The 16,747-nt window shown below is 39.2% G+C and overlaps 1 protein-coding gene across 2 annotated transcripts in view; it reads left to right on the top strand.

The window, feature by feature from the left end:
- Nucleotides 1-16,747, top strand: part of cmip (c-Maf inducing protein) — a 40,870-nt gene that overhangs the window by 7,237 nt on the left and 16,886 nt on the right. Inside the window, exons 1-2 of one of the 2 annotated variants that reach the window (XM_015019304.1) lie at nt 12,268-13,467; nt 13,644-13,769. In XM_015019304.1, coding sequence (XP_014874790.1) covers nt 13,656-13,769 — 114 coding nt within the window. In that variant the 5' untranslated portion in view covers nt 12,268-13,467; nt 13,644-13,655. Of the gene's footprint in view, nt 1-12,267; nt 13,468-13,643; nt 13,770-16,747 lie in introns of those variants that run through there. The other variant, XM_015019303.1, reaches the window with a different exon arrangement.

The raw sequence follows: 16,747 nt of genomic DNA, 5'->3' as shown, positions 1-16,747 counted from the left end.
GGGGGGGGGGAAACCCGTCCAAGTTTCTTCTTCCTTCTTCAGAGGTGCTTTTATTTTCTGTACTTATGCTTCATGTTTCGAGGCCTGTCTTTAGGGGAAGCGTATTTTTAGCAGTGCACTCATAAGTCGTTAACGTTGTTTGTTGCTTCCTCTTGTTGGGGGTGGAATTAAAGACCGAACTACTCTAAGAAACCCGGAAAGGCCTCGTCATCTTACCGGACAAACGGGAAACTTAAATCATTTATAGTTTCATAGATTTTTTTTTTTTTTTTTTTTTATGAGGATGTTGAACATTTTCAGTCAGTCAATGAGAAGTTGTAATGCAGTTATTTTATTTGTCTTCATTTCTCCTATACAATGACAAACTTTTAACAGGACTTCTCTTCTATGTTTTCCTGAACTAGACTTATTATTCCTGTTTTGTTACTATTCATATATAAAATAAGGCTTTTTGTTCAGTAATGTGGGTAATAGTTCTTTGTGTCTACTGTTACATATCTGAAATTAAGACTTCCTTAATCTTTGACCTCAATTTCAACACCATGTAATTTTTTTAGCTTGTTTTTTTTTCGGAATGAAAGAAACATTCACAATAACTTGCTAACTGTTAATGCTATTTAAATTGTATTGTTAAGTTTTAATTATGTGGCATAACCATTGATAATATTTTGTGTCATAGATAACTAAAAAGTACCTGGAAAGTTTAAACTTAGTACTTTCTAAGTTGCATTTACATTCCCTGTTTTCTGTATAGGTTTCCTATAAGTTATTTTTTAAATAAGCCATTAAAACGATGCTGCGCCATCATCCTCCAACTACTTCCTGTTGTCGTCTTCTTTGTGGTTTGTGCCAGTAGTAACATCTGGATGTTGATGGTGTGACTTGTGTGATGCCAAAAAAGTGTTTCCATTGTTCCCATCCAAACTTCTTTAAATCCAAAACCACGTTGGCATGTTTCCATTAAACAGTTTTTTCCTAAAATGCCAATTGCGCAATTAAATGTAAATACCCTGTATTATCTGCAGCAGAGATGAGTGACTAAAGCGAACGGTATTCTGTAAAGTTAGCGATGCTCCTTACAGTTGCATGTTTTAACAAAACCGAAAAACACGAGCGCTCTTCTGCACGGCGTCATCCATCAGCCAAAGTCCTTTACTGAACCTCAGTCTGCTTTGTTTTTTTGGCAGGAAGCGCAGACTGTGACGACGCTGCTCCTTCTTTTTGTTTTGAATCGAGTCATGCGGGTGATTTATCCAGAAATTCCTGTATCATGTGTCTGCGAGTCGTCACATATTCCCAGCCCCGCTCAGAGGCTGAAACATGAGGAAGAGGGCTCGCGTTCAGGGAGGGAGGAGGCAGCGAAACGTGCCTTTCCTGAGTGGAGCCGTTGTGCTGCTCGGCATCCCGTGTGGGCTGGAGAACAATGCCGACCCGTTCAGAGAGCCGACTCCGAGCGAGGAGAGGCCGATCACATCCCCACGCTCTGCAAATAACTGAGATGATTAGGAGGAGAAAAGAGAGTCGAAGCCAGCAGCGTTCACATGGGATCAGTTAAACCAGTTCCACTCCCTTTAGATCTCGCTGTGCCACATCAGCTACATCTCCGTGTGTTTCAATGAACCGAATGACATATTTGTGTCAGCTGCAGCGAGGAACAGTTGCATCCTGGGAAGTTTTCAAGTTTTTACTGAAACATTTCTGAGATTAATCTCAGAATTTCTTTTTTTTTTTCCTGCCAAATTTTCAAGTTTTCAGAACACGGATGTTTTCAAGTTTTATACATGAAGATTTCTGCGATTAAACACACAATTTCTGAGGTTTTTTGGTGGAAATGTACTCTTCCTTTTTTACCTTTCTCTCTCAATACGCCGTCGAATGAAAGAGATTACACACACAGAAGCATCAGAAATCAATTCCCATCGACGACGCCTCCACTAGTTCAGTTACGATTGATCATCTGTGTTGATTTAGCCTCAATTATTTTAACCAATAGTCAATATGAGGGCAAACAGAACATTTTTATCTGATTTGGAAATTTAGCAGGAGAGTCAAACAGGACCTTACCATCTGGTGTCGATGCTGGGAACATAACACACACTGGCCGTCTTCTCTGTAGTACAAAAAGTTCTTTTTTATGGTTTTATTTCCTGTTATGTCAGCAAAAAAAATATGTCAGGATTGTAGAATGGGGCAACTTTTAATTTAGTTCTGCTTGTTGGGATTTATATTTGTAAGAATTTGCAATAATTGGATTGTCTTGCAACAGTACAGTGGGACTTTTTTCCAAAGCAGAAGCATCACATTGAATTGGTCTTTAACTGAACTGACATTTTGATACATCTCAGGTGTTACTCAATCATTTTAAGTTTAATTTCTTTAAGATTTTTTTATTTTTTTAAAGGTTTTGTTGGCTCTAGTGGCTTTTATTTGAAAGTAGTTCGACAGGAAGCGGGGGTGGGTCGTGCGTTGCCCCTGCGCCACCACAGCACCCATTTTTATTTCTTTAAGATTTTCCCACCAAAGTTTCAGAGTGACGATGTCACGCACTCTATCTGACCCTGTAAAATATTCAGGATTCATTTGACTTAAGTTACACACAGTTTCATTTCCACAGGTACACTTTATACATGAAAACGTAGGTATTTCTGTCTACTTTCACCCAGCGTGTCCCTCACTGTGGCAGAACTTAAAGTTTTGTGTCAGATCAGCCCAGAGTGCAGAGACCTCACACCCAGGCTCTCATTCACTCCCATTATATTCCATTTAAATTGTTTTTTCCGAACTGGAACTAAAGGCTCTCTTCAACCTGAAATGACGTAGAAGCGTCTAAATTTACACGTATTGCCACTAGAAGATTCTGCCACTTATGGTAGAAATATTCATTTGATACGACTTACGGTTCGCTCCATGGCTGCTTGTTTAAGACTTAGTTTCTTATTTGCTTGGCTTGTGAATCGGTTGTTGCTCTGGGCTCCCAAATCGCCATAGCAACGAATGAGTCAGCATTATTATAGCTTAGATTTCTTTTTTCATTACTAAGCCGCTTCTTCCTTCTTAACCCTGCTGTTGTCCTCATTTTCTGTATATACAGAAAATGAGGACAAATGAGGACAAATGAGGAGGGTTAAAGCAATGTGCTAATTGCTTGAACTCTTAGGTAATTAAGTGAAGCTTTGCAGAATCAAGATGTAAAACACACCTAAAATGCAAACAGGATGTGCTTTTAAAAATAAAGCCAACAGATGCTCTTCAAAGGAACAGTCTTTGTTTCTCTTAGTTTTATTTCAGTAAATGCAGTCTAGATTCAGTCTTTGTTGCTGCATTTGTACCCTGCAAAGATTTCAGATTTAAATTAATTTGAGGTCACTTTTTGTTGCTTCTTCATTTTATGAGGTTTTTGTGTTCAGAGAAATGGGTCAGAAAAATACTCGGCCTGCCACTTGTGAGTTACAGCTCAGCTGTCTGCACACACAGAGTATTCAGCCAGGCTTCCTCATGTGGTTGTTTAATGCGTCATTCAGCCTCAACTTGAAGTTTGGCCTTAATCCTAATCTCAGCAATCTCTGAACGAGACCTAAACATCAGTCTGATTGGTTCCAGGCTGCACAAAGGCAGGAAGCTCTGCTCAGAATCATACATCATAATCTTATCAGACTTCTGGAAAAAAAGATAAGTTGTGTTTTTTTTTTCCTGCGCAGATACAGCTGTAATGACTTTAATGACAATAATGAGTTCACACCCTGAGCCTTGACCTGCACAGATAAACCTTCACATTTCTGTTTGCTTCTGTTAATGATGGATTTCGAGGAGGAAGGAGAGATGAAAGTTCAGATCAGACGATCGGGTCGTGTTTTAAAAAATGAAGAGAAACGTCCCGTAAACTTCTCCAGACACACTTTCCTACTACGATGTTCTACGGCGAATATGGAAAAAGGGAGTAAATTTCCGCAAAGGATTTTGAGACTGATCTCAGAAATTTTCTAGGAAAAAATCTTGGAAAAAATTTACTTCTGGAAATTTTCTGACTTCTTAAAGCAGATAATTTTTGTCTCTTGAAAATTTTTAACCCAATTTTTTTTTTCTGCCACATTTATGACTTTTGGAAACACAGAAACATCCCATTTTTCCTGGAAAATTTCTTAGATTCATTTAAAAAAAATCTGAATTTCTTTTTCTGTCAAATCTTTGACTTTTCAAACTCAAACTTCCCAGATTTTTCTTGAAAATGTCCTAGATTAATCTAAAAATATCTGAATTTTATCTATCATGTCTGACTTTTCACACTCAGAAACTTCAAAGTTTGTTTTCCAAAAATTCCTGAGTTTTTTGGTGGAACTTTTCTTCTTTTTAACGTCTCTAATTCTCTCCTCGTCCTTCCTTCACTGTTTGAGAAATGCCTCTGTGATGCAGAGCGATGGGAGACGTTCCCATTGTTCTGCTACGCTGGAATGATGGAAAACATCATAAAAAGGCCCACACCTCTGGAGTTGTTTAACTTTCTGTCCTGCTACATCTAAAATCTTCATTCCGCTAATCCTCTTTGCATGCTGCATCTCCATGATGTCATTCCGCCGCCCGTTTTCCTGATCGTTTGCATGCCTTTGTTTCACGCCGCTGCGGCGAGATAAGGTACGCAGGAAGAGCTGCTGTTGTCCTCGGCTCGCCATGTCCGCCGAGCATTAAAAGTGGAAGATGAAAAATGATCTGAAAGCAGAAGTTGTTGCTTTGTCGTTCTGGTGAAACGGTGCGAAGAACTGAATGGATTATGGTATCAGACTCTAACGTCTGAGAAAGGGGTCAGAGGTCAAGCGGTTCTGAGGAGCTCATTAATCTAGAGAAGGGAGGGAGGAGTGGAGCTGGAAATGAGAGGGTGAAGTCTTAGGAAAAGAGTTTCAAACTCAGCAGGGCCAGTCAAAACCTTTATAAGGCCCTAAGCAGGTTTTAATTCAGGGCCCCCAATACCAACATGTCAACACTTCATCTTTCCCAGCGTTATAATAATGATGCCTGCTACTATTATAGCAAATTTTGCTGGACAATAAATTGTCCCAGAAGTTATTGCAATAAACAATAATATTTCTGTTTTGAGAACATTTTCAAGTAATACAATAGTAATGGCATAAAAATGCAAGAAAGCATTCGCAAAGATCTATAAACTTTAATTTCTAACAAACATTTAACAATGGAACTTGAATGCATTTAAAATATCCAAAGTAAACAAACAAAACAACTGAAACAACAAATAAAGTCAGTTATGAAGACATTAAACAAAATTGTTCTTCAAAATAAAGACTAGTTGAAACCAAAGCAGCAGACTGAAGACTTTTGTCATCCAGTTTTTGGTAGAAAGAGAGACAAAAAAATAAAAACAGTAAATCATTCAAATGTAAATTATTTAGGTTGTTTTAATCTAATTAATTGCTTATTGCTACAGGCCTATTTATTTGTGTAATTTGTAATTAGCTTACAATGTACCGGTTTTATTATGGCTCCTGATTTTAACCTTAAAGGAGAAGCAAACAAGAAAAGATGCCCTAACTAATTCATATTTTGAAATGCAGAGTGGCATGTATCTGCAGACAAACACTAAATCCACAGAAAACGAGAGAGCAAGTTTAATATCTTTTAAAAAAAATGAGCAATGTATAAAACATGCAGTCTATAACTTCAAAGTAAAGTCAAATGATGCTTTTAGATCCAATCCTATTTACATCGTTCTGGATCAGAAATTAAGCTGAAGACTCATCCAATCTAATCAGCAGTTTACCTTGGAAATGGAATCAGTCACCCCAAAAAATGTTGCAGACTTAAATAAAAAAAAAACCAATAGATGCATTTCCTTAAATGTAATCATGGTGTGTAAACATATTTAGCTCTCTGCTAAAAATCTCCTTCATATGAGACGTTTTGGTGTTTAAAAGGGAGAAAACAAACTACTTTTTTTATGTGTAGATCTACGAACCACAAACCACAATCGGCATCAAGCAACTGCAATATTTGGTTGGATGTCATGTTTCAATGACCAAACATGCAAATTCTGCTGGATGATAACAACACAGTGCATCTGTCCAGTTGGTTTGACTTTCCTTGCCAATGCCAACACTTTGTCGATGCAAGATTCATAATCTGTGTCATCTGCAATGTTCAGCCATAGTATCGCAACTGTTGGGGTTTTCAGAGCAACATTTGTGGCAGAACTCTACAGAGCAGCATCAGAGGGATTTAGCAGATAACAGGAAGGCTAGCTGGAGTGCAGAAAGTTGCTCTAACTAATTAAAAAAATTCCCTGCTTCATTGAGCATAAAATATTTAAACAGTTTTATCAGCCTGTTGGAAGACTTTGATAAGCCAAGAATAATCATAATCTAGAAAACAGATGGAGATGCTAATTGTGCTAATGATGCTAAGCACTAATAAAAACAGCAAATTTCAAGATACAAGGTTACAAGTATCGCCGCTGTACAATGGCTGCTGGAAAAAACAAATGTTTTGTTGACCTTTCATTCAGAAACCACTTGCTGCATTCTGGTTGGTTGTGGAGGAGGCTCCACTTCTGCTTTTCAAAGATGTACGGTAGTATAATTGCACATCTGTTTGTAGCCATTTTCACATGCAAGTTTAAACGTTGAGTTAAACAGAACAGACTGAAATCCCATTATCTAAGAATGGTTTTATGCAAAACATTTAATGGACATGTTTTGTATAGACCGTAGACTTAAATCCTGACCATCATAATAGGTCACTTTAAACTGTTTCAGGTTTCATCAGTAGCTCACGTTTGCGATTGTGTAGAAAGAGCGGCTCTCTCAGGGTCCCATTTATCCAAAGACAGCCTCTGGAGTCTTGCATCGACCTCTGACCCCTCACAGCTCTGCTGCTTTTCCACAGTAACCCTCCTGCCTTGCGGCAGCCTTGCACGTGCTCAGTGTCTGCGCGCTCCTTGGGTCTGATTTACGGTTTTGTTTAGATAACGTTATATTTGGATCAGAGTTTGGAGCTGCTGGGAGCTCTTTCCCGTTCTCCGTCCGGGAAAGTCAGGTACATTGGGAGCTCCTCCGTCGGTTGCTCATGTTTTTTGTTTGTTTGCTCTTCATCGCAGGTGATAAAATAAGCACATTCAGTTAATAGTGAGCTGCTGAACTCTCAGGAATGGCTGAATAATGCTGTAATAGTCGAAGGTTTTCAACACGTACTTCGCTCTCATCACGACCCGTGTTTGTAAGCATGACGAAGATTTTGGGAAACTGATTCAGCTGACATCATGTGTGTGACCAGGCCTCTGTTCGGCACATGTAGATAAACAAAAAGAACAAAAGTGTCTTTCTGGGAACTGACTATTAATTTTCATTGGAAGTTATAAAGGTGCCAGAAAGATTTGGAACAGCAAAACGCAAAGAAACCCCAAAATATATATTTACTCGACTGCAATTTGCCTCTTATCCACTGGACGAGGTCACTTTTAATGTACTAATCCTTTAAAGGGAACATATTATACAAAATCCACTTTTTTTAGCCTTTAAATATGGTTTTTGTGTACTTTAAGTATCTGAGTGCAAAAACTTTTTAAATTTATTCTCTCCCAGTGCTGCGTAAATGTCTTTATAACGAGAATAAAGTCATAATATTACAACTTTATCATGGTAATATTATGACTTTATCATGGTAATATGATGACCATATTCTCTTAATTTAATGGGAATATTATTCTGGTAATTTTCTGACTTTATTCTCATAATTTTATTTTTACTCTTTTGTCTGTGGCCCTACTGCGTTCTCATTTTTCTTTTAAAGGAAATGCATATTGGCATTCTTTGTTTTCATATTAACTGAATTATTTTAATGTAGTTATTGACTTAAAATTTGGATAAGATGCAAATTAGAGGTAACTGATCATATTGGTCACAAATGCCGCATTCAGTTAATGTTTTCTTATGTTTACATGATTTTAATTTGTAGTAAACAAGGTGTTTGTGCTTTCTTTACCGTAATAACATCTTGTTACGTATTGACTCTGTTCTTCCTCTTCATCTGTTTTTTTGGTTTGTTGCTCTTAGAGTTGAAAACATTCACAGAAAATTTAAAATACGTTACCCGTCTCATTTATTCTTTTTATCTGCTTAATAATATGGTTAATATAAAAGATTTTAGTATTTTTGTATAAAATGCACATTTTGTTGGTTCAGTCTTTTTGTTTTTGGCCTAGAAAAATATTATTTGTTTACATTAGCAACAAGAACAGGAGATTGCTCAGTGCCTAGTTTAATTGGTGAGGGTGCAGCATGTTTGAGGTTCAAACACAAACAAAAGAAAATAATTAGTGCTGTGTTGAACATCTTTTATTCTTAGATTTTATTGTTTTGTAAAAATAAAAAATATATATTCTAAAGAAGTTCTTCTGCTGTTTCAGGACTTGCTAGTTTTCAGTAAAGTGCAGAGGAAATACCGAAGCATTTACAGCTACAGGAACTCTTATTCTCTTTAACTTGCCACATTATCTATATAAAACATGCGTGAAAATAGATATGCATGTCTGGCAGTTGGTTCTGACACAGTTCAATAACTTTACTTCTTCAATTTGGCCTGTAGTTTTTATCACGGTGTTTATTTAAGGGCTAAATGCTTGTCTCCGTTCCTGAGTATTGTGGTCTTCTCCTTCATTTTTCAGAAAAGGAGGGAATTGCCATAGCAACCAGCAGTGGTAGGCACCGCTAGCTAAAGTTAGCTAGGCTAATCCTAAAGCTGTAATCGCAAACATTAGATCTGTTAAAGCTAAAGCGTTAGCTGAGCGAAACGTATTTAGAGGAAGCTGATGCTAAAGCGCTAACTTCAAATGAAATTATATCTGCCCTTGAAAGGCTGCAACCGTCAAACACCAGTTTGATTTTGACCTAATTTACATCTTTTTTGATGCCCTTTGTTTATATTTTTTGTATTTTTTCCTGTTTTATTTTGTTCCAGGATTCTTCATGCTTTAAGTAAAGTTGGAGAAAAAGTGGAGCTGCTGAGTAAACAGTTTAAATCCACCTCAAAATAAGAGCCTAAATATAAACGTTTAACTACGTAACGTTTATAAAACAGCCAAGTTTATTACAAGTTTACTGCTTTAGAATTTATCTGGAAAAAATTATTTAGGGGAAGCTGAGTGCGCTAGGCATTTTAAAAGTTAGCTGAAGTGTTATATGAAACTTCAGCTCCGCTATTAGTGTATTAGAGGAAGTGTGGCCACCATTTGAAGCCAGGCTCACTTTCTTGTTTGCATCTGTGTTTCTTTCTTCTTTATTTATTCAACATGAAGTTAGTAGCTTCATTTGCAGCTGTAGAAACTTAATACATCATTGAAAAAACCATGCGGAAGTGTGGGCACGGGGAGAGATTCTTATGTTTCTGAGAAGACCCTGAATATTTCCTGGATGTTGCACATCAAATGTTTATACTGATCACAGGAGGAAAACGCTGAGCAGAAACTGCTGCTGCTCTCCTGCAGGAAGTGCGAAGTGGCGTTCCTGTATGCATTGTCCTGTTCCTGCAGCAGCTTCAGTTCTTGATTACGTTCTTGCTTCCTGTCTCGAGTAGCGCTGAAACTTTCTCGGAGTCGTTTCTTCACAGAAATCTGCAGCTGTGCCCGCCCACGCAGCTGCAGACGTCAAACCTCACAGCTGCGTCGTCATGCCAAACGGCCATCTACGTCTCTATGTAGCAGATGGAGAAGTTGGAGCCGCCGACGGCTGGAAGGAAGTGACTCCGTCGCTTCGAGAGCCGCAGCTTTGCATGAGGTCTGACGAAGTCTGGCAGCAATCGCCTTCTGTTTAAGAACAATAATTATTAGTGAAACTGTGACTTTGAATGACTTTGAAATGAAAAGACCTGGCAGGTCATTAATACCCCTGGTGGCTTTGTTGTTCCAGGTGTGTTTGGTTTGGTCAGCTGACCTGCAAAATGGCTGCTTGACCTTTCCAGTGGCAAGCTGAACACCTGTTGGGTTTCTCCTCGGTCAGCTGCTGGTCTCCTCCTCTTCCTCCTCCGCTTTGGTTTCTCTTTCTTCTCTGGTGCTCGAGTGTTTCCTCATGAGTCATCCAGAGAGGAGGGGGGGGGGGGAATCCAAGTTTTCCTGCAACTCAGCAAATGTTGCTCATATAATCAGGAAGATGATGATCGCAGAAAGAGTGCCGAGTTGTGCAGAAGGTTTTAGTTTTCAGTTCTTATTTTTGCCTAAAAACGGAAGCATAAATGTGCCAAAACGAGGGTTAAAGTTGCTTTGGGCTCAACTGGATATTTTTTGAAGGGTAATTTAGTTTAGAGACCTCATAATTAATTTTATTTGTTGTTTCTGTTTATTTTTTGTGGATATTTAAAATGTTTTCCAGGTCTAGTGTTAAATATCCATTAGAATTTAAAGTCTATTGATCTTTGAGACCATTTTCTGGCATCGTTATGCCAGAAAATGGTCTCAAAACTACACTATAATTTTTTCTGAATAACTTCTATGACAATTTATTGTCCAGCAAAATTTGTTATCATGACAGGCCTAAGTGAGATGCCAAATGAACCAGGAGTAAATGCAAAATGTACTAAAATTTAATGCTAATCTGTATGGAGTACAACACAGTCGGCCAAAATCTGCATAGCAGAGAGGAAAACCCAGATTGGCCAAAATAATTCAAAAAGAAATGGGCAAGAATGAACTCAAATTGAGACACAAATTAGGCTGAAATTGAATGTAAAATTCACCAAACTTGATTCCCAAAGTTGACAGAAATGAGGCACAAAGCTGGTCCAGATGTTGGCATAAGTCAAATTTGCCCATGAAGGATGGAAAATATTCTGGAATTTAGCATAAATTGAACTGAAATTTGGGGAAAATTGGAAGCAATACACCAATCTGGACACCAGACTGGTAAAAACTGGTTTCAAAAAGAGTCATGAAGTTGGCAGAACGAAGCACACGGTTGGCTGACGGCCGGGTTGTGGTCTGCTTGGGTTTTTTTGTTCCAACTTACAGGCTTCTGTTTCCAGAAAGCACTGAGTTTGACGGGAAAAAACTCCAGTTTATTTTGGGGATGTGGTGATTTAGGACCGTTTCTGTTGCCGTTTTTATGTCGGATGAATTGTTAAAATGATGCTTCATGTGACCAAACATTTCCTAGTAAAACCCAGAACATCTCTCAGGTTCTGAATCTGCCTTATGTCCTCTCTTCCTTTTATTTTTTTTTTTGTCTTCAACATTGCTCCGTCTGCTTCTCACGGTGGGGGAAAAGCATAACATACATCTCCATCCTCTTGTTTCTATGGCAACGCAGCAGAGAGCAAAGGAGCCGAGAGTTGCAGGAGGCTCCTTCATCCCCCCTTTATGATGAAAAGCAAAGTGAAAAGAGACAGAGTAAGGGGAAAAACGAGGGCTGGGAGCAGAAAAACGGTTATGTGGAAGAGGAGGGGAGGAAGAGGAGAGGGGCCGGCGCTCGCTCTTGTACAGGATGTTGTATCTATGGCAACCTCGGCTGGTTATCAGAAAATTGAAGTCCCTTCTGTTCGTTCTGCTCTGCCTTTTCAGAGATGCGGTGCCATTTATCTCCCGCTTCATATTCTGCTCTTCATCTCATTACCGAGTCGTGCGCCGCAGAAACAAAACAAAAACACAACCCGGTTCGGCGGCCTGCAGACGGAAAGACTGCAGCCGACGTTTACTCTTCCACAGAAAATGAAACATCTCCCCTGAACCAATATTTGCCGTGGACGTGGTCTGTAATGAAAATCCTGCGCGTGGAGCCAGCCAGCGATCTATGAGCTGCAGAGGGACGTGCACATGAAGGAAGAGCGTGTTTGTTCTTCAGCGGAGGGAGGAGGAGGGAGCTGTTTGCTCTATAGAGCGAGAGATGGACGCAATTAAAGAAGAGGAGCACCTGTCCGCTGGAGTCGCCGAGCCGCTTTCATGTAGCGGCTGAGGCGAGTTTCTGTGAGAAAAACATGAAGGAAGGAGAGAGAACCCAATCCAGCTGGACGGCTTTGGTGCTCAGGGGTGTCCAAAGTGTGGCCCGGGGGCCAAGTTTGGCCCTCAAGAAGGCTACGTTCACATTGCAGCCTGATGTGAAAATAGATGGAGATGCTAATTGTGCTAATGATGATAATCGCTACTAAAAATAGCAAATTTCAAGCTAGAGGTTACAAGTATTAATTGTTTTCTTTCACTGCTGTATGCGACGTACAATGGCTGCTGGACAAAAACAAGTATTTTGTTGGTTCAGAAATCATTTGCTGCATTCTTGTTGTTTGTGCGGGAGGCTCCACTTCTGCTTTTTAAACGTGTACGGTTTAGAAATGCAGAAAGAAATCAATTCTAGAAAGAATCATAATTCTTAGTCCTGGGAAGTCTGAATCAACTCAAAATACTGAAAAATGGGGAGCTGTATACATTTCTAATTATTTTATATTTTTTATAATTTAAGAAAAACCCAGCCAGCTGAGCCTACATTCACACCAATCCATTTTTGCTCCCCGTTTCATTGAGCATAAAGGATTTAGACCGCTTGGCAGACCATCCTTTGTTTTAAATCTGGAATGATTTACACGTCCCTCGTCTACAGAAGTCTGACTGCTTTTCAGTCACCCACTGTTCAAGAATATTTTTTATATTTTTAAGCCTCACTAGCTGTTGCTTCTCCCCAGAAAAGGCAGGAATTACCACAATCAGACCTGAAAGTTTCTCCCAGTTTCACTCTGAGTCTTGACATTAGATCTGCTACAGAAAATGTTCTCCTCTCTGCTCATCTCGCCACTAAACTGTCTTCTGCTTCCTTTTTATAACTCGTTTTATGGGAACTTGGTCAGATGTAATTTACAGTTAAGCAGCTCTCCCACATCAGCACTCCTTAAAAACCCGATCGCTTGTCGCTCCGCTTTGTCTGCTGTCGTTTTCAGCGCGTCTTTGTGCCGTTCCTCCTTTGGGATCGTAAATACTAGCCCACTCTGTGAACTCTTGGGCAGCAAAAGAAAAAAGAAAAGTAAAAGAATAGCAAACAGGTAATTGTTAAAGAGCAGAGCAGCAGCTAAAGCTTCTGCAGATGACGTCTGCTCTGGCTTTTTGTGTTAATCTCCCATCAACAATAATTGCAAGCTAAATCATGCAGTGACTCTAATGTCTACAGAATCAGCGGTGAATCATTTATGGCTCTTATAATAGAGCTGCCTTAAACATTTCTGTGAAACTCCTCCTATGGTTTTAGGAGGGAGAGCTTGGTTTCCTTGTGGTTTTGACTTGTTCTTGATATTTTTATCTGCCTGGGTCACGAACGCAAACACGCATGTTTCCTTTGCGTCCGGAAACTTGTGGTAATTTGTCAGTGTTTCTGTAATCTTTGGGACGGCCTGGGATCGTCGCTTCCCGCTCCTCCTCAGTTCAGTTAGTTTTTCCAGCTGGTTTCTGGATGTGAACACAGCATCACCGCCTGATTATGCCGACTAAAGTACCTGCAGGTTAGTTTGCTCAGGGCGGCTCGGGTTAGGAGATGTTTCTTTTTGTCTTTCCAGCTGACTGGCAGGAAAAACAAAAGCCTTGTTTCTGCTCTGGCTCTGCTCCAGCAGACATCTTGTACTGTAAACAACATGCAGCTGATGCTGATGCTGTTGTCTTCTTTCTGCCCTGCCTGCAGCCCACCGGTTACATGGAGACGACTTTGTCCTACAGCTCCATAGAGGACCTGCAGCTCCTCTCCTGGGACAACGCTCCCAAGTACTGCATCCAGCTCAGCATCCCTGGAGGCACCATCCTGCTGCAGGTGATTCACACGGAAATCGGGCATTTGAACTTGCAGAACCCGACGTCAGATTAATCACATTACAGATAAATAAGTACAAAAATGTGAAAACATTTGCAAGCTAAATCATGCAATGACGCTAATGTCTGCAGAATCAGCGGTGATGAGCACAAAGATCTAGATAAAGTATTAATTATCTGTGTCAAATTTGCAAACTCAAAGTTTTTTGCTCTTTTTTTCTATCTACATTGGCCCTAATATGCCTCTGTAAACAAATCTATGGAAAAAAATCAAATTTAAATAATATAAAAAAATGAATAATTAATAATCACCATTAATAATAATTGAATACATGTAGGCAGAAATGGAAAATGGATAATAAATCATAAAACCTATACAGAATAATGACATTTTTCAAAATCTATGTAGTTGGTTATGTTGCTGGCTAGATTTTTAAAACGACTTGAAAACCCTGAAGACACTATAAGCAAAACGTCCTTCTTTACTAAATGTAAACAAAAATGGAGTTTCGTCAGATTTCTCTTGTCGTTGTCAAAGACCCTGAGCTAGCTAGCTATCTAAAATCTAATTTAATAACATTAAACTCTCATCTTGCTCCTTCTCGAGACATTTTTATCAGGGACAGGAATAAACACATTAAATTTTATTTAAATTAATTTAATAACTTGGCAGTAAAAAGAGTTTTGAACTGAGAATATTGCTTATTTTGTTGATCACATAGTTTTCAATTAAAATGCGATTAATTTCTTACAAACCCTGGAATTACCTCAATAAAACATTTAATTCCACCACTGATTTTTATGTTTACCAGTGTCCTGAAGAGCTGCTGGGCTGGCATTAGCATTTCTCCTCTCTGTTTTCATACAACTTGTTGATAATTGGTTATGATCTTGGAGAGATCTGGCAAAGTCTCATAGAGACGACCTCAAAAACTAAAAACAAAACCCACTGAGGGAGGCACTTGGTGTCTTCGACAAGGTGTTGGACGACCTCAGAGAGATTCACGGCAGCCTTAAAGACAACAGGGTTTGTTGACCACAGAGATACGTGACACCAGATGACTGGAATGACTGTAACGTCTTTGTTTTTATCTGTAGCCATTTATATTCCCCGCTTCTATTCATGGTAATTGTCTTTCTAGTAGGGCTGGACAATAAATCAGTAATAATATATATCGCTATAGGTATGAGATCAATATCGGCAGATATTGAAGGAATATTCAGTCTCTAGAATATTCACTCAACGCCAGAACCGCACAGCATTATGGGAGTTGTAGGCAGAGGAAACACTGCAGCTGCTCAGCCTCTGGCAGCGAGCTAAGCTAGGTTGGTGGCTTCAGCTCACTCAATCTTTGGTTACCCAGCAACAACTGGAGTAACTTGCAGCAGTTTAAGCCACTGCTTACAAATAAAAAACAATGGCATGAAGTAAAAACCAGGCTGGCAATATTTCAGATATTTAAAACAAAAAAATGGTAAATAAATATTGAATTTGGTGAGTATTCAGTAGCATCCTGAGACATTTTTTCAGCCTATCGTTCAGCTCTACTTTCTGGTCTTTCTGCCGAGTCGTTTTCTGTTCCTGTTTTTTGTTTTTTGAGGTTGTCTTTAGCTGTTTGTGGTATTTTGAATCATCATTCTTAGAAACATTTCATTGTCCTGACACGCTTTTTTTGCCCTGAACCCAGCAGCAGCTCTCACACGGCGCTGGACACACTGTTCTCGCTCAGCCGTCCATAACACGGACCATTTCTTTCTCTAAACGCACACCGCACCCTTGCTGCTCCTGTCTTTTTTTCTTTTTCTTTTTTTGACAGCAGTCAGTCGGCTTGAAGTCACCAAACATGTCTCTGTTTGTGTTGAGGAGTGCAAAACGCGCAGGAAACGGGTGAAATGATTCCTCCATTGCGTCGCAGCAACAGTTCCGCTTTCCGCGGCGTCGAAGACGATTGTGATTTAGAGACACTAATGAGTTATTTACGGCCCCGCCGGCTGTGTAAACACTGGCTCGTCAAAGCAGGCGTGTCTCGGTCAGAGGTGAAGCTCGGAGGATCGTCGTTAAACGGGCAGATTTATGTCTCGCTGCAGGTTGATCCAGGTCTGTTATGGATGCTGCAGCTTTGTTTCACACAGGAAGCTCACAGGAAACCTCGTGTCTTTGTCTTTCATTCTTATTTGTTCACATGAAGCTACAGACTCTGATGTACTTGGTTTGGATTTTATCTGCCAAATAGAGCTTTTGTTCCATTTTTTGGATGCATTATGTATTCAACCCCTTTTGAGTGAATACTTTGCAGAACAAAGTTCATCACGGTTCCAGCTGCAAGATAAACAGCTGAAACTGAAAGTTATGCAAAATAGCTGAAGATGATCTGATCTGATCGGATCTGATCTGATCTGATCGGATGGAGAGCAACGAGCAGCAGCTTTCAGTTCTTCCCACAGATTCTCAACTGCTTTTAGTTATGGAGTTTGACTAGGCCATTTGTATGCTTTCATCTCAACAATACTTTATCTAGATTTGTCACAAAAAACTGATTTTGCTTGGAGACAAATTGTCTCAGTAGTTATTGCGATAAACGATCACACGTTATTTTGAGACAATTTTCAAGTAATGCATTAAACATGTTGTACTAATACAAGTTGACCCTGAACATGCACTGGAAGACATGTTAAATATCCAACATGAAACACGACGCTCCAAAGGGAAAATGAAAACCACACACAACCAAAACCACAAATAAAATAATTACAAAGTCTCTGAAACAAAGCTTTCAAAATGGAAATGATCAAACTTTAAGTGATCATGGAATTAATTGATTACTAACTTATTTCAACAGGCTTAGTTGTATAGTATATAAATCCACACTGTAAAAACTTTACCAGGTATTTTTTGTCTAGTTTTTAGTGAATGTTAGTTTTGACTTATTTGAGGAGTACTAACTTATAAATAATATTTCAGAGAGATTTAGGAGCTTG

This window comes from Poecilia latipinna, unplaced genomic scaffold, assembly GCF_001443285.1.
Source record: "Poecilia latipinna isolate Pla-1442-1.1 unplaced genomic scaffold, P_latipinna-1.0 Scaffold2406, whole genome shotgun sequence".
NCBI classification, from domain to species: Eukaryota; Metazoa; Chordata; class Actinopteri; order Cyprinodontiformes; family Poeciliidae; genus Poecilia; species Poecilia latipinna.
This window is presented reverse-complemented; position numbering and strand designations above follow the sequence as displayed.